Genomic DNA, 22,402 nt, shown 5'->3' with positions numbered 1-22,402 from the left:
GTTCTCTGCTCGGTTGAGCGAGCTCGCGGTCGTGGGCTTGGTGTTGTCGGGCTGCTGGTCGTGTTGGCTCGGGGGCATCTTCCTTTGGGAACGTTGGCTCTGCTACGGCGTCTTGCCAGGGTGTTGGTTCTGCTTCCGCGGGAGTGCGGGTGGCGCCTGCCGTTTGTGTGCAGCGGGTTGTACGCTGCCGTTCCTGAGCAATTTTGTCGTGTTTGTTGGGACGTGTGCCTGGATTCGATCAGCTGCCTCCCGTCCTTGGCTCATGATATTGCTGCTCGCTCCATTCCTCCCCATCTGTATCTGTGGATGATCTTCTGTGCCTGGTTTGCTTGTACAGGTTTTTTCATAAAACAGAGTCGCCGGCACCATGAACGGGCAAGACCGCGTGCAGAAGCTCAAGAACCAAGTCCGCACTGGCGGCAAGGTAGGATGCTCAGTGGGCTTGTGTATGATGCTCAGAGGGAGTGCTTTGGGGTTGTGACAGCTATCTGCGCCCTTTTGATGGACTGTACAAGACGGGTCATGCACTATTTGGGGTGGGGAGCTAAGGAGTCACATCCACTGAGGGCGGGAACCGTTCATTTGCTCGATGGCCCGAAAGCATTCAGCTAGCACGTCCCGACGCCTGGGGCTGTTTCATCGGTTGCTGCGTCCAGCTCATGATTTTGGCACGTTTCTCTTTGCCTGCTGAACCTGACAGGGTACTCCCCGTCGCAAGAAAAAAGTTGTGCACAAGACTGCCGGCTCTGACGACAAGAAGCTGCAGACCACTCTCAAGAAGCTGGGTGTCAACAACATCCCCGGCGTCGAGGAGGTGGGTCGTGCCTGCCTGCGGCTAGACTTTTTTTAAGATGCTTGTAGCTTTGGTGCGTTATGTCCAAGTCACCTTGGCCTCATCTTCGATTGTCGCTCATCATTTCAGGTCAACATGATCAAGGATGATGGTACCGTCATTCACTTCAAGAACCCCAAGGTTCAGGCTGCCATTGCTGCCAGCACTTTCTGCATCTCTGGCAAGTCGGAGACCAAGCGCATCACGGAGCTGATGCCCGATATCATCAACCAGCTCGGCCAGGAGAACATGTCGATCCTTCAGAACCTTGCTGCTGAGATGGGTGCCCGTGGCGGTGTCACCCCTAGCGCCCTCGACGAGATTGATGGCGATGATGAGGATGTTCCTGGTACGACTTTCATCTCGCCTGCTTTCTGCCCTGACGGGGGAGCCAGTCCGCTGTTTTTCCCCAAAAAAAAATTTCCCTCCAGTTGTTTGGGCAAACTTGTTTCCGACTGGTTCGACCTTTTCTCACGGTGTTGTTTGTCCGTATCTGCTTCGCTATCTCTTTTGACAGAGCTCGAGGGCCAGAACTTTGAGGCGGCTGCCGGCAAGGCGTAAATGCGCCTGCTCGCTCTCAAATGTCTTGGATTGGGTGTACGCGGGGGTGGCATTGAATTTTCGTTTGTAGTTGCCATCCATCTTGCCCGATTGAGAAAAGAGTTGGTGTGGGTGGTCTGTTGGCCGTGGTTGATCAAGCGGGGTGAGCGCAGACAATATGCCTTGCCAAAGGAGAATGTGCGAGGTGGGAAGCGATTTTGCTTCTGTACTTTTGCGGCAAGCTTTTGGTGTGCATTTGTTGAGTTTGTTTCATTCTTGGCGCTTTTCTCTTTTGCTTCCATGGCACCACGATGGATCGAGGCGGTGCTTAAGCCCATACCTGCTCGTCCCTTACACGTTTCTCAAATACTTTAAAAAATCGAGAAGCCGAAATCAATCGTCGCGTCGTGAGTCTGTTGTTGTTTTCCATCGCGTGCAAGTTTTCACGATACCATTTTACCTCGACCGAGTTGACACGCATTCGAAGACAGCTCATAGCGGGGGTGACCTTGATCAATTGGCTCGCAAGGCGCGACGGCCAAAGAAGGGGTTTGAGCAATAGATGGTAAAGGTTGGGAAGAAAGAAAAAGGTTAAAAAAAAACATGCTGGACAAGAGGACAAAGGGTAGAAAAGAACAAGCGTGAGGCTCTGTGTGGGCCCTAGAAAGGGGCGTCCGCGAGCTGAACGCGTCTTGTGAAGGAGAGAGGGATCTGGTAGAACTATGGGCTTTTGACGACGACTAGTGCTTTGAGAACCATGCCTTGAATGCGGCACGTGTGGTTCCCAGCACCCATCATCGTTGCCTCGTGCGACCTCACACGCCTTCCACTGCGAGGGATGGGACGTGGGTGGTCGAACAAAAAGGCGCGATGAGCTTATTGGTCGTTGGCGTAGTCGGCAGGGTTCTTGCGCTTGCGTGCCTCAAACTCGTTGTTGGCCCACTATGCAAACAAGCCGAAGTGATATGAGTTTGACCTCGTTGCATGCTCGCGCAACCGTGCCTCGTCTCAAGGCGCGGTAGCGTGCTTGAGCAAAACATCTGGTTGGTGTGGGTCTTTTTTCCCCTCTCCCAACTCTTTTGCTGCATCCCTTCCTCTGTTTGTCAAGGAGAGTCGTGAGGCGAGTGTGCTTACCATGATGGTACCGACAAGAACAAGGATGCCGGGCAGAGCGACGGGACCGTCAGCAGCGACGCGACGCACAAAGTTGAAGGGGCCCTACACATGTCATCAGTGCGAGATAAAACCATGAGGCGTGCAGGTTGCAACGGCTTTGGAAGCCAGGCCGGGGCATGGGCACCCAAAAAGGCGTCGGCCAGCTTGAGCGCGCACCTTGTAGAAGAAGTTGCCCACGGCCTGCTGGCGCATGGGGGTGAGGCCAAACTGCACGATGCCGCGCGAGTTCTTGACGAGGTCGCCAAATCCGTGAGCCTGCAGATCATCCAGCACAAGGGCAAAGCAATGAGAGTACCGATGATTCGTGGCCAAAATCCCGTGCTCCCATCAAAAGCCATGGTCAGTTTGTAGAAAAAAAGAAAAGGCAGGGGAGGGTGGCATTGAGTCGGCACAGAAAAGGGGGCTCGCTTTCGGAACGGTCAGTCGCGAGCGCATCACTGTGCCTCGCCGTGACCTGGCACCGAGTCGTGTGCCTGAACCAAGCTCTCCACCTGTCCTGTGCCGGCATTGATTCAACACCACCCGACCCCATCCCCATCCCAAACCAAGCATCCCAACAACGACGACAACATCATCAACAACAACAAGAAGCACACACACACACGCGCGCGCGCGTGTGCGTCGGTCGCCCGGCCACATTCAGAGCCGGCTGAAAGGCAGCCAGCCCCTCTCTCTCTCTCTCTCTCTCTCTCTCTCTCTCTCTCTCTCTCTCTCTCTCTCTCTCTCTCTCTCTCTCTCTCTCTCTCTCTCTCTCTCTCTCTCTCTCTCTCTCTCTCACAGTTTACGCACCATCTTGAGGGTTTGTAAGTTTGTTAAAAAAATACCAAAAAATTACCGCTCAACCAATACATAATTTGACCTCCCCCACTTCTCTCTCTCTTTTCTCTCTCTCTCTCTCTCTCTCTCTTTCTTTTGTTCTTTTGTCTAAATACGATTTCTTTTGTCTTTCCATCTCACTCACACACACACACTCTCTCTCTCTCTCTCTCTTTTGTTCTCCTTACCGTGTACATAGTGCTCGCTGCCATTTTCTCTCTCTCTCTCTATCTCTGTGTCGCCGTGCCAACACAACGCCCAACGCCAACATGTTCAGCAACGTCGCTGCCAAGCTCCGCCCCATTCGCGAGATCTGCGTGGGCCTTGCCATCACTGGCTACATCTTCTACAACCTGCCCATCACCGGTTCGTGGCTGAATCTGCCCTCCCCCTTGAAGGCCTTGGAACTTCCTCTCCTGCCCTGTCTCACTCTGCCTTGCCGCTGCCTGTGCCGTTGTTGCACTCTATAGATGAGATGCGTGAGAAGTCGAGTAAGTCCCTGACACCTTCTCCCTTGCCCTCGCGCTCGTGCCAACCCTTCAATTGTTGACAGACCTCCTGCCCGAGCACGCACACGGCTCTCTCTCTCTCTCTCTCTCTCTCTCTCTCTCTCTCTCTCTCTCTCTCTCTCTCTCTCTCTCTTGCGCGCCCGCTCACTCCCATCTCACTCCCTCGCCCTCTTTTGCTCAATGTCCTCCAGAGTACTACAACGGCCACGCTCACGGCGAGCACCACTAAGCCAGAACACGGACACTGCACTCCGCCTCCTGAGGCTTGAACCTGTTTGGTGTAGCGTAGCAACATCATCGGCTTCTTGTCCGTTGTGGTTTTCTTGTTTCCGTCTGCTTCTCGTCCCTTGCCCCCTTGGATCAGTCCTCGAGCATGCCCGTACGGCACCTCGAGACACCGTTCCACACCCTTAGTCCTTTTTTTCCCCTCCCTGACAGGGCCTGCACTTGCGATATGCGGGGTCTCCATGGTTTATCCAGGGCTCAACTCGTGTACTTTCGTGTTGCTGCGCCCTTCAGCCAGCGCCTAGAACTGGCTCTGTCCCGTTCTCGGTCGCCTGAAACCCTGATCTTGTCAAATGTTGTGGGTAGCTCGTCAAACGCCGTGCCTACCGTCCATTGGCATGCCCCTTCCTTTTTCTTGGCTGCGCCCTTCCCTCCCTCCCTGGAGGAAGCACAGCCTATGATCTAAAAAGAAATTGAAAAAATCTTGCTCACATCTCTAACCGCTTCAATGGCCGTCGTTTCTCCGACCCATGGCAAGCACAATTTCCCAAAGAGCCTCCATTCAATTTGAAAATGTCGTTGTTCCACTCCAGGAACGTAATAATGTGACATACGGACATGCTAATCGAGCATCAAGTTTCTCATAGCCCACACGTCCTTGTCCGTGGGCGTGTTGCCCTCGGCAGAGTACATACTAGCCGTCCGTGCCTGTCGGCTATCGCGGGCGACCAGCTGCAAACGTGATAGCGCAGACACACTCGTGCGTCGGCTAGCATCAGGCAGGCCTTGCGTGGCAAACCCGTGCGTCAGCTTAACCGCGTGCTCCCCCACCCGGGCCACCGTGTTGGATGAGTAAAACTTGATCAACTGCTGCATGTCCGCAAAACAAGCCCGATGGTCCAGCTCAAACTGCTGCTGCCGCGGAACCCATTGCACCAATAGATGCACTACCACGCTCTCGGGGCATCGGACCGAGAGATAAAACGTGTGTGAATCCAAGGGATCGCGTCGGACCACAAATTCACCCGGTTGGCCCTTCTCCAACAGCAGACGATCAGTCGCCTCCTTGGTAAAATCTGCAAAGTACCATGCGCAGCTCTCGTGTCGGCGCGGCATGGTTACGTCTGCCGCGGTACGCTGCCGGAGCTCCGAGCGCTCAATCCGCTGTTTCTCATCAACCAGTCGATGACTGCCCAATTCCAGTAATGAGGACGAGCGGCGCAACAGGGGACGCTCCACCATCAGAGAGTCACCGCCGAGTTCAGTCACGGCTGCATCACCGACGCCCTCAGCCGTGGCAGCGTCCTTTGCCTGCATAGCCGAGCGCTCGGCCTCAACAAGCTCTGCAAACGGATTGGAAGGGTCGAACACGGGTAACGCTTTGGCCTGAGAAGAGCTGCCCTGGCGGGCAGCCGCACTGGTCTTGGTACGAGGGAGTGCAGCGACCTCGCTCGTCACGCCTTGATCTACCAATTCATGGACCTCCTCCCCCTCCAGCTGGGGGCTGCCTACAGACACGGATCGATGCAAAGCACGTCGGGTGGGATGGCCTGCTGAGACGGTAGCTGACCGCTGCAGAGCGGTCAGCTTGCTCTGCCTCGTGTGCCCCAAATCGCTGCTGCCGTCGTCATCCTCATCCGGGTTTAGCAGTGAAGCCGCAAAGTCATTCTTTCGCGACTCGGACTCGCGCTCGCGGCGCTGCAGCAGAGCATCAATAGCTGGCAGACTCTTGTGGATGTCCGCCTCGGCGACCCGCTTTTCCTCCTCGCTCATGCTGCGAAACATGCAGCTGATGTTCGTCTCCTCGGGGAACCGTGCGTCCTTATATGCCTCGTCGAGCTGGTGCTTTTCAAAGGTATAGACCTGAACCCAGGCAGACATGGGGATGAGCCTCATGGGCACCCATGTCCTCCGCGGAGGGGGAACGACAATGAACATGCAATCACTCACGCGATCCGCCACCACACAAGTGGGAAATTGGATTCGAAACATTAGCACATCAGCCCCACGGCTTGGCCGATGATAACACTCGATGACCACATCACCCTGTGAGAGGAATAAGAAGCAACATGTGTGAAAGCACGCCGTGCGGGAATCTTGGACGGTGGAACACAAAGACGTACCGCAAGGTGCAATCCTTGATCGAGATCAAACTGGATAAATTTATCGTCCCGTCGAAACGTGCGGATAGGCTCGGGACTCTGATAAACCTAAAAAACCAAACAGCAGCAGCCCCGGTGCCCACATCAGTCATGCCAAAAGCACCCCAAACCACCATATCAGCAAAAAACTGAGCGCGAATTTGCTTGTTCTTCCGTCTTCTTTTTGCCCCTCGCTTTCTTTCCTCCTTCTTCTTCTTTTTTTTTTTAAAGACCTGCAGCCACCTTGCCGCGAGGCTGCTGCAGGTGATCTGCACCACGTACCACGCGAAAGTCTTCCATGATGCTCAGATACGGCCGACAACCACCAGATCCATCAAAGGCCGGTATGCCCTGCAGGTAGACGTGCTCCAGAACCAAGTGTTTACGATAAACCTGACACGGTTAAGCGTGAGCCCTTTTTGTGCTGATGATGTGCCACTCAACCAGACGCTGCTTGACACCGAGTCGACATCTCTGCCGCACGCCAGAAGCAGCGGGTGCGGCGGTGGGCGAGCATGGCTCAAGGAACGGAGTACCTTGAGTTGGCCCGCAAGCACTGCCTCGAAATAGAGTACGTAACGACGCTGCGAGGGATTGGTGATGCCACTGCTCTTCTTGTCCGAGGTAAAGCTGATGATGTCAGCACCAAAACTGGGTGAGTTTGTGGAAAGTGCTGCAAAACCATGGGTTCTGTTCCAAAAAGAGGAACCCGTACCGCGTAATGGCAAACTGGTGCATGGCGTGCTCGGCCTTGGTAAACAAGCGTTTAAAACTTAAATAAGCTGCAATCACAACGCCTGGGAGCGATTCCCAAAAGAAAAGACAAAACTCCTTTGGTGAGGCAGCGATATACGACTCTGCAAATGCAGGTGGAAGCACACAAACACGCACCGGTGCGGCCCTTGCCACCCTTGCAGTGCACGGCAATGACGTTGTTCGGATCAGCCTCGATCCAGGAATCGATGCTGTTGCAAATGCTAGCCAAACGTTCGAGGGATGGGGCCATGTGGTCGGGCCAACCAAAGTCCAGCACCTGATTGTGAAACTCTTCAATGTCGTATTTCTTGTCGGAGACGTTGAAGATCATGTAGTTGGACCCGTGTTTGCTATTGAGAAAGGCGGCTACATCTTTGAGGTTGTTCCGATAGGCGGCCTGGAGTCCCGTGGCGGGCAGCGACATGGCTGAGCGGGAAGTTGCAAGCGCCACGCGTGAGCATGGAGCGCGTGAGCGTGAAGTTTGACGGAAAAGCCGGCATCAGCAAGCTTTCGGGCGAAGACGACGAGTAGCTCAAAGAGATGGCGAGGAAGGCGCGAGCAAAGGGGCAAAAGGGTGGGTTCTTCGTACCGATGATGCGTGGTGTAATGTATGTCAGGTCCAGATCGACGACTTCGGTGACGTAGCGAACCTTGTTACTATCAGGGTGGCAAGACGCATGAGGTATGAAATGAGCCGATGTAACGGCTGATGGAGATGAAGCAGGGGGGCGGCTAAGCCAAGGACCTACCCGGTCACGACTTTGCGAATTTGACGGACGAGGGTCGACGTTTTTTGGTAGAACCCGGGGCAATCGAGGTGTTTCCGGGCCTGGCCAATGCAACGTTCATGACAAATGTATCGACAATCTAATCAAGCAAGAGGGGGCGTGAGGGCCTGGATCCAAAGGTGTATACCACGTTGTGACCCGACTGTGACAGGATCGAGGCAGGTGCAAAGGGCTGATCCACGTACTAGTGCACATGGCAGCACGGCGCCAGACACGATCTGTACAGATTCTGCAGGGCTTCCCAAAGCCTTGGCCCTCTACGAATACGTGAGCTCGTTCCACCACCGTGGTCTAGGGGAGAAGGAGGTTGCATGTGGGCGGGGATGAGAGCTGATGGTGGCTGATACTTTGGGCGGCGGCAGATCAGGCGGTCCACCGCACGTACCGGGGCGGCATTGGTGGTGATATTGCCCGTGATGAGGTCGGCAGCAGCACTGTGATCATCGTGAAAGGCGGCCCAATGGCGAATCAAAAGCTCTTCAGAATCAAACTCCACAATGGTGGGCTGGCAGTCGGGACAGATAAAGCCGGTCGCGCGTGCGCGCGCTCCGCTTCGGTCCGGATCCTGGGTCATCTGGTCGGTGCCATTGCGCGTCCAGACCACCTTTTGAGCGTCTTGTTCCAGGTCTGAGACGGTGTCGTGCCGCGATGCCCGCGCGGACGGAAGCTTGGACCACCGCCGTCCCACCCAGGACCACCAGCGCCACCCCAGGTCAGCGTTTGCGGCACTCGTCCTGGGTAAGGACCACCAGTCGTAGTACGAAGGCTAGTCCAAGTCGTCTGTGGGACCCTGACGCGCCAAACGAGGCAATCCCCTGTCCACGGGGTGTGGTGCCCAGGCTGTCCAAGCCGAATCAACCCAGCTATACGGGCGGGCAGGGGCAGCCATCAGAGCACGGCGCCTTTCAAACACGATTAACAACCACAACAACACCAGTAAGACGAGCAAAAGGCGATGCTGCCTCACAGCTCCCACCACTCGGGTCGTCGCAGCCACCCCCCTCTCAACATCTCCCAACCCCCAAAATTGGCTGCTCCGATTCAACTCACCTCTTGACCCAAATGCACCGTCAAGGGCGCACCACCACCAACAGCGCCAACAGCACCAGCACCAGCACGACCAGCACCAGCAGCACCAGCACCAGCACGACCAGCACCAGCAGCACCAGCACCAGCACGTCGGAAGAACAGACCAGAGACCGACCGTCCGTGTGTGTGTACTGTTGTCGCTGTTGTTTTTATTTCTCTCTCTCTCTCTCTCTCTCTCTCTGTGCTTGAAACAATTTAAAGTGTATTTATGTTGCACACTTGATAAACTGTCAGCAAAATTTGAGTGTAAATTACCAAGTGTTATACTTTTGGCTCTTGCCGCTGTTTCTTGGCTCTCTTTTCTCTCTCTCTCTCTCTCTCTCTCTCTCTCTCTCTCTCTCTCTCTCTCTCTCTCTCTCTCTCTGGTCAGTGATTTTCTGATTTTTTTTATTTTTTTTGTTGTGGTGAGTGAGCGCTCGAGCCAACTGGAAGCCGGACGGCGACTCTGCACACACAGTGAACAGGGCAGCGCGTGTGCAGACGCCGACCTCAAATCTCCGTGGCCGTGTCATATACAAACCCGCCCTCGCTGGGTTCTGCCAGCTCAACTTGTGATTTGTAGATTCATCCATACGCCCACCGCCAAACACGCACAAGAGAGAAAAAAAAAAAAAAGAGCATCGAAGCGGTTCTGATTCTTGTTCGGCTTGCTCGCGGCGATAGGCATCTCTTGACAGCGCGATCGTCAGTAGCACCTCTGCAAACCCAGCATCATGGTGCGTACCGCATGACATGAACCTTTGTATCACTGCCGCCGGTGTTGGGACGACCCGCCCGCCCACAATCAACAACATTGTTGCGCGGTGTGCCCACTGGCAATGCCTCCACCGAACATGCGCTTCACCCCCTTGAAGCAACTCACTTTTGATCATGCCCTTCTCCGCCGCCCACGAACAGAGCTTCTCCCAGGACCAAGTTGCGAGTACGTAAATGTCTTCTCGGCCGCGAGGCTTGCTCAGACCAGCACGCAGCCCCGCGTCTGACATGCCCGTCACGCTCAATCAACGTCCCCTTGATGTAGAGTTTCGCGAATCTTTCAGCCTCTTTGACAAGAAGGGCGACGGCAATGTGCGCGTGAGCGACCTTGGCACCGTCCTGCGCGCCCTCGGCCAGAACCCCAGCGAAGAAGACATTCGCAAGATTCAATCCGAAATCGATCCTGACAGTGCGTTTGGTCTTTTTTTTTTTTCTTCTTTTTTTTTTCTTTTTTTTGTGCTCAATCCTTTTGACAAATGGCCGTGCCCAATGCCACCACGTATCCGTCCCATGGTTGCTTTCCACCCCTGACATTCTATCCCCGTTTCTTCCCGACGTCTTCCAGACGGCGACAAGCGCATTAGCTTTGAGGAGTTTTTGCCCCTTCTTGAGCGCGTCAAGGACAAGCGTCCCCCCGGCACCGAGGCCGACTACATCGAGGGTTAGTTGTGGTCGCTACTGCCAGTGCCACCATATGGCAATTCTACCCCACACTCCTGCTTTTTGCTCCACCCCGCCATCGAATAGGCCCTTTTCTCTTGGTTTTGATTGTGATTTGTCATTTCTCAATGTGGCTTGCGTCTTGGTTTGTTTACTCCATTCATCAGGTCTGCGTGTCTTTGACAAGGACGGCAACGGCACCATCAGCGCTGCCGGTACGTTTAACCTCGCACGTCTCACAACACCAGCCTTGTCTTTGTCCTCACCATGCACCTTGCCTGCCTGATGACCGTCACAGAACTTCGTCACGTGCTGTGCAGCCTGGGTGAGAAGCTGAACGACGATGAGGTCGACGCCCTTCTTGCCAACGTCACCATTGACAGCAACGGTGGCGTCAACTATACCGGTGCGTACCGCACTTTTGACGCCGGCGACGATAACGGGCATCAAAACGCGTGCGAGCTTCACCTCATCACTACCTCGCGTGCCTGCTTCTTCTCAGACTTTGTCCGCACGGTCATGTCGGGCTAAGCCACCGCCTGCCACCAATGGAAATGTCGGTACTTGTGGCCTCTCAAGCTCAGAACACCGACTACATTAGCCTGCGTTTACGCGCCCCAAGCCTCCATCCATTGAACTGCGTGTCTCTGCTGTCGTCCCCACCTTTCTTTTCTCTGTCTGTCTCCCTGTGCCTTGTTGATCATATACACCGGTGTTGTTTCGGCCCTTTTTTTTTTTGCCTCTGCCCGTTGGTTTCCCGTTACGTCCTGTGGCATCGTGTGCCTTGACCAATCGAGATCCCCTGCACCTCTTTGCACCCAGTACCTCTTTGCACCCGGCACGTTTTTGTAGACGCTTTGTACTCGGCAAAGCTTGTTTTTCGTTTTGATCTCCCCTTTCTCCAACGCGCCATGGCACATTTGTCAGACAAAATGTCTGGACCACAAAACTGCGGACAAGTCATTGACAGCAGTCTGAAAATCGCAGACAGAAGCTCATGAGCACAAGGGAGCAGGGGGGTGTAGCAGTGAATGGCAGTGATGGGGAGAAGGGGCAGGGCTGGCGGGAGGCGGTCGATGGTGGCTGGACAGGCAGAGGGGGGGGATCTGGTAGGAATCAGCACCGCTGTGATGATGCGGGAACAAGGGGATGGCACGAGAAGGCGTATCTGATTTTTCGGACTCGACTGGTTTCGGACTAAAGCCATGTTTCTCGTGAGAAGATTCAAGCTTGTTTCGAGTTGATCCCGCACACACTTGCACTTTTCCACCGAGTCGGCTCGCGATTGGCACCACGTCACTGGAGCTGCTTTCAAGACCAGCTGCCCGAACGAAGCAAGCATCGACCGCTCAGAATGAATGAAGTATCACAAGTGGTGAGTGGACTCCGCCCGAGTGACTTTGCACTTGCGAGCAGAAAAGAGAAGAGCGCACCCACGCACGCGCGCTGCCACAAAACAGCTCACCAAAGCCTGCCTGCTCGCTAGCTTACCCTCCCCTGTGGCCTGGGCCCACTCAAGCCGTGCTCGGCCTTTGCGGACATGGGCACACACGAGCGATATTGGGCACCATCCCGTCGTGAGCGAGCCATGTTTGCTCTGGCGACCAAGAGCGCTGGGCCATTGAAATGGCTCGGACCTGCCGTTGATTTCTTTTGCGCCTATCCATCGCTTGACCAGGTGCAGGCCTATGTGCTTGATCGCCGGGACCAGCCCAACGCGGCCGTCCTCCGCTGCATGGCGTACCGCTGTATCTCCGAAGTGATGGGCCAGGCAGCAGACCAGGAGTGCAGGGATTGGCTCAAGGGCGAGGCAAACGCCTGGCCGATTGCTCACGAGCAGCTCTATGATCAGAGACGCACGCAGGCTTTTTCACCCACCAACGAGCGCCTCCGGCTGCTACAACAGCTTGCTGACTTCTTTGCGACGCAGCCGTCCATGGAAGAAGTCCTGGCCTATGTTTGTCGAGAACGCCGATCAAACTCCTTCCTCAACGTTCTTACCAGAATCTCAGGGGCCTACCTCTGTCATGTCTGGGCTCGCATACCCTATGCTGAACCGCGCCCCTTGCATGTGTGGCTGATTCGTCACATGTGCCTCGCGGGACAGCGCTCGCTGTGACCAGGGAAGGGAACACTCGCACCCATGAGTCCAAAGGTGTGGTTTTGTCTGCTGCGCAGACCCTGTTTCCCCGCTTTGAATGTAACAATTAATCCCATTGATCGCCAAACCACAAGCCTCGCCCGCACAACACTCACCTACACACCAACGCGGTTGACACCACAAAGCCAGCTGCATGCCAACCCCCCTGCGCGCACAAGCACGCGCCCACTTTGCAGAGGCCACCTATCCCTCAAACCAACCACAAGGCCTTGATCCAGCCAGATCCACCTCCCAAACACCCCCCTGTCCAACTCGCAATGTCTCTCCGAGGCGAGCCGCGCCTGTCAACTGCAGCCTCCCCCGCGTTTCACCCCCCCCCATAATCATCGACATGCCCAACAGTGTTCTACATTTTATGCGTAATTACCTACATAAGTTATAGTTACAAATATTACTAGATCTTCGATATCCATGACATTTGCATCAAAAGCTCTGCCTGTATCTACACAAACTGAGAGAGAGAGAGACAGAGACAGAGACAGAGAGAGACACACAGAGAGAGAGAAAAACAGAGACACACAGAGAGAAATGAATTGGTTAGAGAATTGACGGTTTGAGAAAGAAAGAAAGACAGAGACAGAGACAGAGACAGAGACAGAGACAGAGACAGAGACAGAGACAGAGAAAAGAGACAGAGACAGAGACAGAGAAAAGAGACAGAGACAGAGACAGAGACAGAGACAGAGACAGAGACAGAGACAGAGACAGAGACAGAGACAGAGACAGAGACAGAGACAGAGACAGAGACAGAGACAGAGAAAAGAGACAGAGACAGAGACAGAGACAGAGACAGAGACAGAGACAGAGACAGAGACAGAGACAGAGACAGAGACAGAGACAGAGAAAAGAGAGACAAAAAGGCTATTGAGTCCATTTGGACTTTTGACCGGTACGTCTCTCTCTGCTCCAGTGCCTGGTGGCTTTCGCACGCTCGCTCGCCTCCTGTGCCTGTCTCCCCTCTTCTTCAAGACCTGGTGGATCTCCGTCAGGCCGGGTCTGGCTTGATGAGACGTGTCCTCCTTTCTCTCGGTCTCCCCTGTCTTCCTTGCATCCCTTTGGCTTTTTCTCTGTCTCCTCTGTCGCTCTGTCTCTCGCGTTGGCGTGCTCGAGACTGGTGGGGCTTGCTTTTGAAGAGTCGCGACGTGCTCATGGTACACCAACGCCTGCTCGTTCTGTTGTAGTCTTGCTGCCGCAGCCGTTTCTTCCACGCACCGGCAGCGGCAACTCACTCGGGAAAGGGCTTGTCGACGGAGCTGCAGCTCCTCCAGGCCCATACATCAACATTGCCCAGACCCCAGAGGCCCGCCTACCCTCACGATCCTGGCCGACACTAGACACAGCAAGCGCGGAGAAATGGCGCCCAGCAGCTGATTTCACGCCCGTGTCGTCACCAAACACCTCCCCCCTACCCCCCTACCCCCGCCCTCACTCTGCCCTGAGCTGTAAAGACTCACTTGAGGGCGATCAATCCGGAAAGGACGCTTCTGTCAAAGGACTGGCCCCGGACCTCGGGTCTTGGGCCCTGCGTCTCTGGGCAATCTTGCCTCAAGATCCCCACATTTGATTTCATCGGCACCCCTTGACATGGCTGCTGCGCATGACACACAAGGGCTTGGCCTCTTTGCCACCGGAATGAAGGCCCGCATTGCCATCACGGTTCCAGACTCTGAAGACCCCGTTCTGATCGAGGTTCGTTGGGTGCATCTTCCCCCCACCCCCTTACCCAAGCACACCAACCCATCTGTGCTGACAATGCTCGACCCTGAATTCGATTCATCCGCCCCCTTGATCTCAGGTTGACTCGACGACCAGTGCCAGCCACGCTACGGCAGAATGCTTGCAGCGTGCTCAGCTGACGGCCCCCCGAAACATGATCTACCAGCTAACTGAGGTCTTCAATATCCCACCTATTGAGCGGTTTGTTCAGCACGTTGCCTCCACCAGCCTGCCTGCCTGCCTGTAACGGGCTCGCCTTCTCAACAAACCTGTTTGCTCGGCTCGTCCTGCAGCTGGCTCGGCCCGGAAGAATCAGTCATCAACGTTTCAGCCGCTTGGCCTGATGAGCTTCGCCACATGTGCCGATTTGAGCTTCGCTTGGTATGATCACGATCCGTTTGCGCCTAGTCCAGGGTTCTCGTTGCCCAACGCAATGTGCTTTAACCGCGAGGCGATTGGTATTCACAACAGATTCCAGAAGCGCTGCAAATGCCCGAATCCATGGCTGGCCGCCTCGACAAGCGCGGAGGTATTCTACAACCCTGTTGGATTCACAACCTGATGCCCTTGACCCTCGCCCCCACTTTTCTTTCTTTCTTTCTTTTTCTTTGGTCGTACAAGACGGCCACAAACGCATCATCACATCAAGCCCAACCTCACCTTTTCTGCCTCACCTCTTTTCTTTTTTTTTTTTTTTTTTCACGTAGGCCAACACAAGTCATGGAAAACGCGGCACTTTATGTTGTCCAAAAATGACGTCCGTTGAAGCACTGCATTTGCACATGTCCACAACCTGGCTCACACTCACATGACGCCACTTGCACTCCTCAAACTATAGCTTAAACTCTACTACTACAAGGCTGAGCCCGTCAAAGCGAAACAACTTGATCAACACCTGGGCCAGTGGTCCTGTCGCAACATCTTTGTCTATGCCGTTCGGTACGCAGCATGAATATCCCTGAGCTTCCCCTCACTTTCTCCCATCGCACCCTTCCTTGTCCTTCTTTCGCACAAACCAGTCACCGACATGTACCAACCCTCATCTCTGTGCGAGTAGAAACTATAAAAAAGCACCTCGGCCAGGACTCTGCTTTTGTCTCAAGATTGCCACTGAGCCGCTCTGGCCTGCTACACAAAAGGAGGTGCGCAAGCAAAACACGCTCGATGCCCCTTGGCCTAGTACAAGCCGAGCACTTGAATTGATGCGCTATCGAGTGTGTTCCCCCACCCCCCCCCCCGAATGCAAGTTCATGTGTGCCGAAACTGAAGCCGAGGTAAGCCAGCCGCACTTGCCGCCGCCGCTCCTCGAGCCCTGGGCCCGTTGTTGTTCGTGAGGACGATCTCGTAGCTTTTTATTTCTTCTTCTTTCTTTTTTTTTTTTATATTTTTTTTTAACACCTCGTCCCTGGCAATGCGAAACCTCCTTGGTACTTCCTCCAGCGCATGCAATGGATGATGGCGATTGTCGCGACTGCCTCGCGTGTAACTGATAGCCAGTACGCAAGCCAAACCCGAGGCCAGGTTGGTTGATCACCCCTACGTAACCTCCGCCACAGAGGTCATTGCCAGAGCACACGCCAATTCCGTTCTCACTTGATCTGTGTCCGCTGAGCAGCACCTGGACCACCAGCCACAAGACACGTATGGCGACGTCTACTCAGCCAACGCCACCGTACTTGCGGCTCCCCCGAATGACCAGTACGGCACGATAGCAGACCAATACGCGAGCCCAGAGACAGCCTATGGTGTGATTGAAGACCAGGGCTGGAAGCAAGAGCACGTCTATGGTGATCCCAACCAGCAAGGGGGCGACCATGACAATCCTCACCCACCCGCGGTCAACTATGGTCAACACCTCACCCCGGAGAAAGCCGCCGAGCTTTTTGGCCAAATACTCAATTCGACCGGTCAGCGGCAGCAAGCTCACCCATCCGGGGACGATGATACCTATGATGTAGTGCCCCGCCCTCGACCCGTGGTGTCTGATGCACCGCGCCCCCCTTTGAACCGCGTTGGACGAGCCCATACCGCGCAGCCTCTCAGTGCCAATTATGTCGCCCCAGCTACGCTCACGGGCTCTCGCTACGGGCGCGCATCCACCGAGCGTCCGTTGCCACCGGTCCCAGCTGCTGCTGCTGGTCGCACCCTGTTGCTCGACGCAGATGATCAGGTCTATGACCCGACGTACGCCCAGAGCTCCACTGATGCCAATGACGACACTTACATCCCATCTGGGGGCGATCGCGATGGCTTTCGGAGGCCTACTTTTGTCCGAAACGTACCTCAGACTGCCGGCCTGGCCTTTGACCCTCGGCAATGGGAAACGTCTGATGTGCTCCGATGGCTCAAATTGCACCAGTTGGATGACTTTAAGGAGAAGTTTTACAACAACGGCTTTGTGGGGCGCCAAATCATTGCACTGCGTGCTGAAGATTTCAATGAGCACGGTTTCACCCTGGAACGCTGCATGGATCTCAAAGGTCACTTGGCAGACCTGCGTCAACGCGTGGCGGACATCAAGGCGCAAGCCCGAGCCGGGTCCCAGGCTGCCGCTGCAGCATCGGGAGTCAGTGTGGCTGGTCCGCGGGCCAAGCCACCACCACCGACTCGCAACTCCTCGCTCCGTGATGACGCGTCCGAAGCAGCAGAACAAGAGGGGGAGGAGGCAATTTACGGTGCCCCAAGCAACACACTTGCCCCGCAGGTCCTGATGAACATGCCCACGCTGGCCGAGCGTAGCGTGGCCACACCCGGGGAAGAAGATTGGCACCCGAGCCAGGCCGTGGCTCTTGTTCGACCCCCGCGCGCCACGGCCGTGCTCACACAGCAAGAAGAATACACCGCCCTACCCTCTGCTGCGTCGGCTGGTCCGGAGGAAGAAGAGTATGCAGTGTTACCACGGGCGCAAGCTACCGCAATCAACCAACCCGAGGAGGAATATAGCGTTTTGCCAACTGCTTCCATCTCACATTCAACTGCGGCAGTCACCGCAGTGCAGGCGTCTGAGGAGGAGTATACAGCTTTGCCCGCAGGCCCCGTCAGACGGGCACCACCGCCGGTCAAACCGCGTCCGCGCCCCACCTCTGAGCCGTTGGGAAGTCAGGCTCGTCCTCAAGTAGCTGTTAAACCTCGAGCAGGCACCGCCGTACCGAGCGATCCAAATCCAACGGCGCTGGGCATCTATGAGGTGCCGAGCAACACAAGTAGCCGCCATGACTCGCACCAAAGTTCATTTCGAGGTGAAACGCCGAGCCCAAGTCGACCCGTACTGTCGTCACGCAAGGCCTCCGTTGATGCCACAGTGCCGGAGGAAGCGCTGTACGGTGATCCCGCTCTCGGCATTCAACCCAACCTAGGTAACGACATGGTTGGTGGTATGGACGCGGAGAACCCTGAGAGTTATGGTGAGGCCATCACGCAGGGTGCTGCTGATCCGGAACCCGTGTACCACGAGGAATTGCTTGATGACTACGAACATCCACGCGACTCAGCCTCCATCCCCGACTACGGCAGCGAACTACCCGTCTACCACGAGTACTCATATCCCTACAACGTCAATCGCATGAAGGAGATTGCTGATCACGATTACACGGTTGTGGATGCGTATGACTACTCCACTGTGGATGAGCACCACGAGTTGCGGGCGGCTCCCGGCCAGGTAATGACGGATGACGGTGTCATATACGGAGCGCCGTCTTCCGACTACGATCCTGGGTACGGCGACGTTCGAGACTTTGGGGCCGCACGACACCTCGCTGAGAACGAGGTGACTTATGGCACGGGACACCACGAAATTCGAGTGCAAGTCCCTCCGCCCCTGCCTGCCCAGCGGCCGAAATCCGAGCAACGACATCGTCAGCAACAAGAGCAACAGGAGCAACAGCAAGAAGGCTCCGAAGAATCCAAGGCCCCGCCGGTACCTGCACCTCGCCCACGACCTACCCCCCGCCCGCGGCCCGGACCTCGAGGTGTGATCAATACACTGGCAACGGCTACTCCTCCGACTAGTGAGGATGCGTATGAACCATTGGCTGTCACAGAGGCACCTATGCGCCCCACGTCAACCAGCACTGAGGCTGCCACGGCTACCAATGACATCCCCGTGGAAGAGACACGGCACGAATCTTTATATGGGGATCAGCACATCATTGCTGCCATCGTCAACGAGAGTGAGAATGACACCGACTCGGCCGATTTAGAAGACGTGGAAGAGGTTGTAGCTAGGCGTAGCATCGTACAACCAGCAAGCTCGGATCAGCATGTCGTGCGCGCCGGCTACCATCAACCCACGTCCCTGCAGCAAGAAATGCTGTACGCTGAACCTAGTGCTGTGCTCTCACAGTCTGATGGAACATTGCCCGAGGACGATAAGCACGATGGCGACCGAGGCGATGACATTGCTGCGGCCGGTTCAGATGAGAAGGAGCCATTCTTACCCTCGGACCACTCGGCGAGTGAACTTGCGTCGGAGGCGAGTGAAATGGGCTTGGCCAGCGATTCTGGTGACCCTGTGCAGGAAACTGCAATGCCCGTGTCTCAGGCGATGGCAGGTGACACAGCAACACCTAGCGAATTGGATCAAGCAGAGGCCATTGAACCGGAGGAAGGTCATGAGCTCGAGCCAGTGGCGTTGCTGGACCGCGATGAGCCATATGAGAACTTGTCGGGCGACGCCGATCCCGTGACGGGCCAGGTACACAGCGGCGGCATCATTGACGATTTGCCATACCAGAACCTGTCTTCTTCGGCCAGCGGCCAGGTGGCAGCTGGCACACTAGATGGCGACTTTGAGGAAGTGGATCGCTCCGTTGTCATCATTGACGACGATGCGTACGAGAATCTCAAGGACGACCCTGGGGCGCTCGGTTTGGAGTTGGCACCCGACTCGGAGGATGAGGCAGAGTTGTCAGAGGCTGCTGGATCATCGTCCGCTCGCGCCTCCATGGATGCAACCGCTGGCATGCCAACACCTCCGCCCGCCCACCTTGGGGTGCAGCTCGCCAACGCTGGTCTTGATACCTCTACAGTTGCCATCAACCGCGATGAGCCATACGAGAACCTAAAGGAAGGCGTGCAACCGCACGAGGTGGGTTTAAACGACAACGATGAGATCGACAGCCCCAAGATTGATCACAATGAGGGCTATGAAAACTTACCCGACGCGGTGTCAGGCGACATGCCTGATGAGGCTAGCCAGGCTGAGGAGGCTGGCGAGGCGGAGGTGCCGACTGCAATCTTGACTGCTGACGATCTTGAAGCTTATCAAAACCAAGAGGCTATTGTATCCCATTACGGTACTATTGGACAAGGCGCTGAGGACAGTGCTGTCACTCCCGACATGTCAGGCAGCACCGAAAGTGAGGATGAGGATGAGGCTTTTGTAGGCGTTTCCATTCGGGCAGATGGGGTCTACGAGACAATCGCATGAGCGCGGAACCTGCCGCGTCAGCCGCTGAGCACTGAGTGTGCCTGGGCCGACACCCTGGTTCGTAGGCAGATCTGCTTGTTTGTCTGTTTGTTTGTTTGTTTGTCGCTGTGTTTGTAACAGTCTGTCCCTTCTGGCTCGATCTCCGTGACTGTCTTGTGTCAAAGCTTTAGTGGTGGCAACTGCTTTCAGCCTTTTTCTTTTTCTTCTAACGTACGATCTAAGTGAAGTTACCCGTGGCCCTCGCTGCACGCACCGCCTGCCCACACCATTCTCTATGTCAAACAAGAAACAAGCACCACTCACTGAGCTCCGTCAGCATGTTATGCGCGATGGACATGCCTCCCAAATTGCTGTGACCGAGTCACTGTCGGTCGCAGCCAAATTTTGATCTCATGTATTTTCGCTAATTTCAGGATAATTTTTGCTTATTTTTTAATATTTTTCTTCTTTTTCTTCTTCTTCTTCTCTTTGGTTTGTTTTTTCGTGTGCGCGTGTTCGAGTGTGATGTTGTCGGTGGTCTGGAGTGGTAGTTTGCTAAAGAAGCTTTGCAGCATGTTGAGCGGGCCCTCTTTCCGGGCGGAGAGGGATATGGAAAGACATGTCGTCACACTCAGAAAGCGAGCAGGTCTTGTTGCAGCGTGGTAGGTCTGAATTTTGGTTAAAAAAACACCGCAGTTTTTGGTTTTTGTAAAGTCACTCAGATGCAGTATCAACGAACATACAACGAGTCCCTTCTCCTTTTATAAATGTCTCAAGCGAGGAGTGGTGATCCTTTGATTCATTCATGTGAACTACCGAGGCAGGAGCGAGTGGAAGAGAGACAAGGGAGAGGTGGCCGTGGAATAGATTGTCACGCGTTCGAAATTTATCAAATCAAAGGAAAAAAGTCAAGTAGCTGCCGAGACGTGGCAGAGACTCGGGTGGGTGATGTCGGGCTCGCGCAAAAGCTGGCACTTAAAAGTTGAAGCGACTGGCTTTTTGCTGCGACTTGGAGTAGACAAAAAGGCCACCAAAGGTGGCAGCGATCAGGACCACAACGACAACGCCGACCCAGAACCAGGAGCCTTCTGCGTCGGGGTTTTCGTATTGGATATCCTGGCCCTTGTGGAGAAGCTGATCGGGGTTCTTTTGTTCAAGAACCTCGTCCTCGTGAATGCGGTCCATGAGCTCCTTCTTCTCTTCGGGGTCCATCTCCACGGGTTCGGAGACCTTGAAGCTGATGATGTCATGGTTGTCGGCCAAATCACCAGTGGCAGCGGTGACACCAAAGTGATAGCCCGGGGGAAGGTGTACACGGCGCACCACAAAGCACTCGTGCCAGTTGCCAGTGTTCAGGTCGAGGTGCATCCGCAAGATCTTGTCTTGGTAGATGATGCGGGCATGATAGGGCACTTCGTCGCTGCGGCTACGGAAGCGAAGCGGGCAGCCGGCAATCTTGGCATCACCGCCATCCACATCATGATCGTAGGCTTGTTCGCCATCACCAATCATGACGCTGATGTACTGTTGGTGACCCTGTTGCACGTTACTGTAGGTGTCGAAGAAAATGCCAAGACCGGTAAACTTGTCGCGATTGCCAAAGACGGGGCCCATTTCCTCTGATTCTTTGGTGTACCACACGGCAAAACCATCACCGTACAGACGCACACCTAGCACAATAATAAAACGATCATCGTGAGTTGGCAGCATGGCCGTGGCAAAGAAATATCGAGCATGGCTCGGTTGGATGCACACCTTGGCCATGCACATGAAAGCTAATGTCAAGCTGGAAGTCACTCATGGAACCCTCATCCTCGGGCACTTGGGTTGCCAAAAGCTTGTAGGGGCGGGAGTTCCACAGGTAACCGCGGCGCGACTGTCGATGTTACAGGACATGAAGGTGTGAGAGCATGCCAACTGCGCCATTCAGAGGAAACCAGCATTCTTGTCCAATTTCGAGACACCACACCGACCTGGCGATCGGGTGTAAGACGGATGTAGCTGTCCGTGACCAGAGTTGATCCACCAATGCCTATCAACGAGGCCAAGAGTCATGATCGTACGAAAAAGAGGTGAGCAGCAAGTCGGCGCACACTCGGCGTAGGCGCGATTGATAGAAGCTCGCAAGTGAACGACACGTTTTGAACTAGAGCAGCGTTCACTGGTCCACTGCTCCTCTCTCTCTCTCTCTCTCTCTTTATTTTTTGCGGCCAAGCACGACTTACGCCAGTGAGGGATGTCCATTCCACTGTTCATGTAAGGGTGCTAGACAAGAGAAACAGATAGTAACAGTGCTGAGTGAGTGCAGCCATCAATGGACAGGCTCCAGCTTTGCGATGCGACCCGCCCTCTTCGGCTGAACGCGTGACCTCGGGCACTGCCAACGACTTTTGCGCACGCATTCAACGCAAGCGATACCACCATGCAAACCCTCCTTTCCGCAAACCCCTACCCCTCCCACCCCTCCCACCCCAAACATACCGCAACTGTATGATGCTGGTAGACATAACCAGCCGGATCATGACCCAGGCTCTTGCGCGAGGTCACGACCGCGAGCAGGGTCGCCGCCACCAGCAGCACGGCCGTCATCGTGGACCGCATCGCAAAGGGTCACTGTTCTAAAGTCACGTAAAATATATATGTTCAAAATTACTGTTCTGGCATTCGAACGAGTGTCATTCTTCTTTTCTGTGCCTCTGCATCGTGCTTTATTGGTCTTCTTGTCTCTGGCTGAGCTTTGGATTAGCGTTGCACGAGGTGCCAGATTTCTTCATATCTCTGATCTCTCTGTCTCTGTCTCGGTCTCTCTCTCTCTCTCTCATCCGTATTG

At 55.0% G+C, this 22,402-nt stretch overlaps 7 protein-coding genes across 7 annotated transcripts; 4 read left to right on the top strand and 3 right to left on the bottom strand.

Annotated features, from left to right (window-relative positions):
• Positions 1 to 336: 336 nt before the first annotated feature.
• On the top strand, positions 337 to 1,769 carry MONBRDRAFT_34637 (uncharacterized protein). Its single transcript, XM_001750569.1, has 4 exons — positions 337 to 424; positions 701 to 814; positions 923 to 1,181; positions 1,350 to 1,769. The coding sequence occupies exons 1-4, from the start codon at positions 368 to 370 to the stop codon at positions 1,391 to 1,393; spliced, it is 474 nt and encodes a 157-aa protein (XP_001750621.1). The 5' UTR covers positions 337 to 367; the 3' UTR covers positions 1,394 to 1,769.
• A 409-nt stretch (positions 1,770 to 2,178) lies between these two features.
• Positions 2,179 to 2,803, bottom strand: MONBRDRAFT_20994 (uncharacterized protein; the record flags this gene model as incomplete). The annotated part of the gene is made up of 3 exons (XM_001750534.1): positions 2,179 to 2,314; positions 2,507 to 2,590; positions 2,705 to 2,803. Coding segments are annotated over 3 exons (249 nt in total), but the record flags the coding sequence as incomplete, so codon positions are not given.
• A 294-nt stretch (positions 2,804 to 3,097) lies between these two features.
• MONBRDRAFT_34635 (uncharacterized protein) lies at positions 3,098 to 4,589 on the top strand. Its single transcript, XM_001750568.1, has 4 exons — positions 3,098 to 3,351; positions 3,564 to 3,730; positions 3,835 to 3,855; positions 4,065 to 4,589. Exon 4 carries the CDS (start codon positions 4,247 to 4,249, stop codon positions 4,562 to 4,564), a length of 318 nt encoding a protein of 105 aa, XP_001750620.1. The 5' UTR covers positions 3,098 to 3,351; positions 3,564 to 3,730; positions 3,835 to 3,855; positions 4,065 to 4,246; the 3' UTR covers positions 4,565 to 4,589.
• Positions 4,590 to 4,719: 130 nt separating this feature from the next.
• On the bottom strand, positions 4,720 to 8,357 carry MONBRDRAFT_12682 (uncharacterized protein; the record flags this gene model as incomplete). Its single annotated transcript, XM_001750533.1, has 9 exons — positions 4,720 to 6,144; positions 6,222 to 6,308; positions 6,522 to 6,632; positions 6,776 to 6,912; positions 7,131 to 7,421; positions 7,585 to 7,652; positions 7,745 to 7,862; positions 7,969 to 8,074; positions 8,169 to 8,357. 9 exons carry the CDS (start codon positions 8,355 to 8,357, stop codon positions 4,720 to 4,722), a joined length of 2,532 nt encoding a protein of 843 aa, XP_001750585.1.
• A 1,177-nt stretch (positions 8,358 to 9,534) lies between these two features.
• On the top strand, positions 9,535 to 11,099 carry MONBRDRAFT_39222 (uncharacterized protein). Its single transcript, XM_001750567.1, has 7 exons — positions 9,535 to 9,588; positions 9,770 to 9,794; positions 9,894 to 10,037; positions 10,194 to 10,289; positions 10,456 to 10,503; positions 10,587 to 10,694; positions 10,791 to 11,099. Exons 1-7 carry the CDS (start codon positions 9,586 to 9,588, stop codon positions 10,817 to 10,819), a joined length of 453 nt encoding a protein of 150 aa, XP_001750619.1. The 5' UTR covers positions 9,535 to 9,585; the 3' UTR covers positions 10,820 to 11,099.
• A 469-nt stretch (positions 11,100 to 11,568) lies between these two features.
• MONBRDRAFT_39221 (uncharacterized protein) lies at positions 11,569 to 19,593 on the top strand (the record flags this gene model as incomplete). The annotated part of the gene is made up of 6 exons (XM_001750566.1): positions 11,569 to 11,663; positions 11,775 to 12,379; positions 14,459 to 14,546; positions 15,004 to 15,104; positions 15,346 to 15,439; positions 15,781 to 19,593. Exons 1-6 carry the CDS (start codon positions 11,643 to 11,645, stop codon positions 19,591 to 19,593), a joined length of 4,722 nt encoding a protein of 1,573 aa, XP_001750618.1. The 5' UTR covers positions 11,569 to 11,642.
• A 954-nt stretch (positions 19,594 to 20,547) lies between these two features.
• MONBRDRAFT_34633 (uncharacterized protein) lies at positions 20,548 to 22,192 on the bottom strand (the record flags this gene model as incomplete). Its single annotated transcript, XM_001750532.1, has 5 exons — positions 22,054 to 22,192; positions 21,798 to 21,837; positions 21,546 to 21,604; positions 21,328 to 21,448; positions 20,548 to 21,242 (listed from the first exon to the last, which is right to left on the bottom strand). The coding sequence occupies exons 1-5, from the start codon at positions 22,171 to 22,173 to the stop codon at positions 20,548 to 20,550; spliced, it is 1,035 nt and encodes a 344-aa protein (XP_001750584.1). The 5' UTR covers positions 22,174 to 22,192.
• Between the last annotated feature and the right edge of the window lie 210 nt (positions 22,193 to 22,402).

Source organism: Monosiga brevicollis, genomic scaffold, assembly GCF_000002865.3.
Source record: "Monosiga brevicollis MX1 MONBRscaffold_43 genomic scaffold, whole genome shotgun sequence".
Taxonomy (NCBI): Eukaryota; class Choanoflagellata; order Craspedida; family Salpingoecidae; genus Monosiga; species Monosiga brevicollis.
The sequence above is the reverse complement of the archived record's forward strand: the minus strand, read 5'-3'. Positions and strand labels throughout refer to the sequence as shown.

Coding starts and splice junctions, on each gene's coding strand:
- MONBRDRAFT_34635 (XM_001750568.1), top strand. CDS start 4,247: ATGCCCGTACGGCACCTCGAGACACCGTTCCACACCCTTAGTCCTTTT.
- MONBRDRAFT_34637 (XM_001750569.1), top strand. CDS start 368: ATGAACGGGCAAGACCGCGTGCAGAAGCTCAAGAACCAAGTCCGCACT. Junction 425..700: donor AAGTCCGCACTGGCGGCAAG/GTAGGATGCTCA, acceptor TGAACCTGACAG/GGTACTCCCCGTCGCAAGAA. Junction 1,182..1,349: donor CGATGATGAGGATGTTCCTG/GTACGACTTTCA, acceptor CTCTTTTGACAG/AGCTCGAGGGCCAGAACTTT.
- MONBRDRAFT_39222 (XM_001750567.1), top strand. Junction 10,038..10,193: donor ATCCGAAATCGATCCTGACA/GTGCGTTTGGTC, acceptor GACGTCTTCCAG/ACGGCGACAAGCGCATTAGC. Junction 10,504..10,586: donor CGGCACCATCAGCGCTGCCG/GTACGTTTAACC, acceptor TGACCGTCACAG/AACTTCGTCACGTGCTGTGC.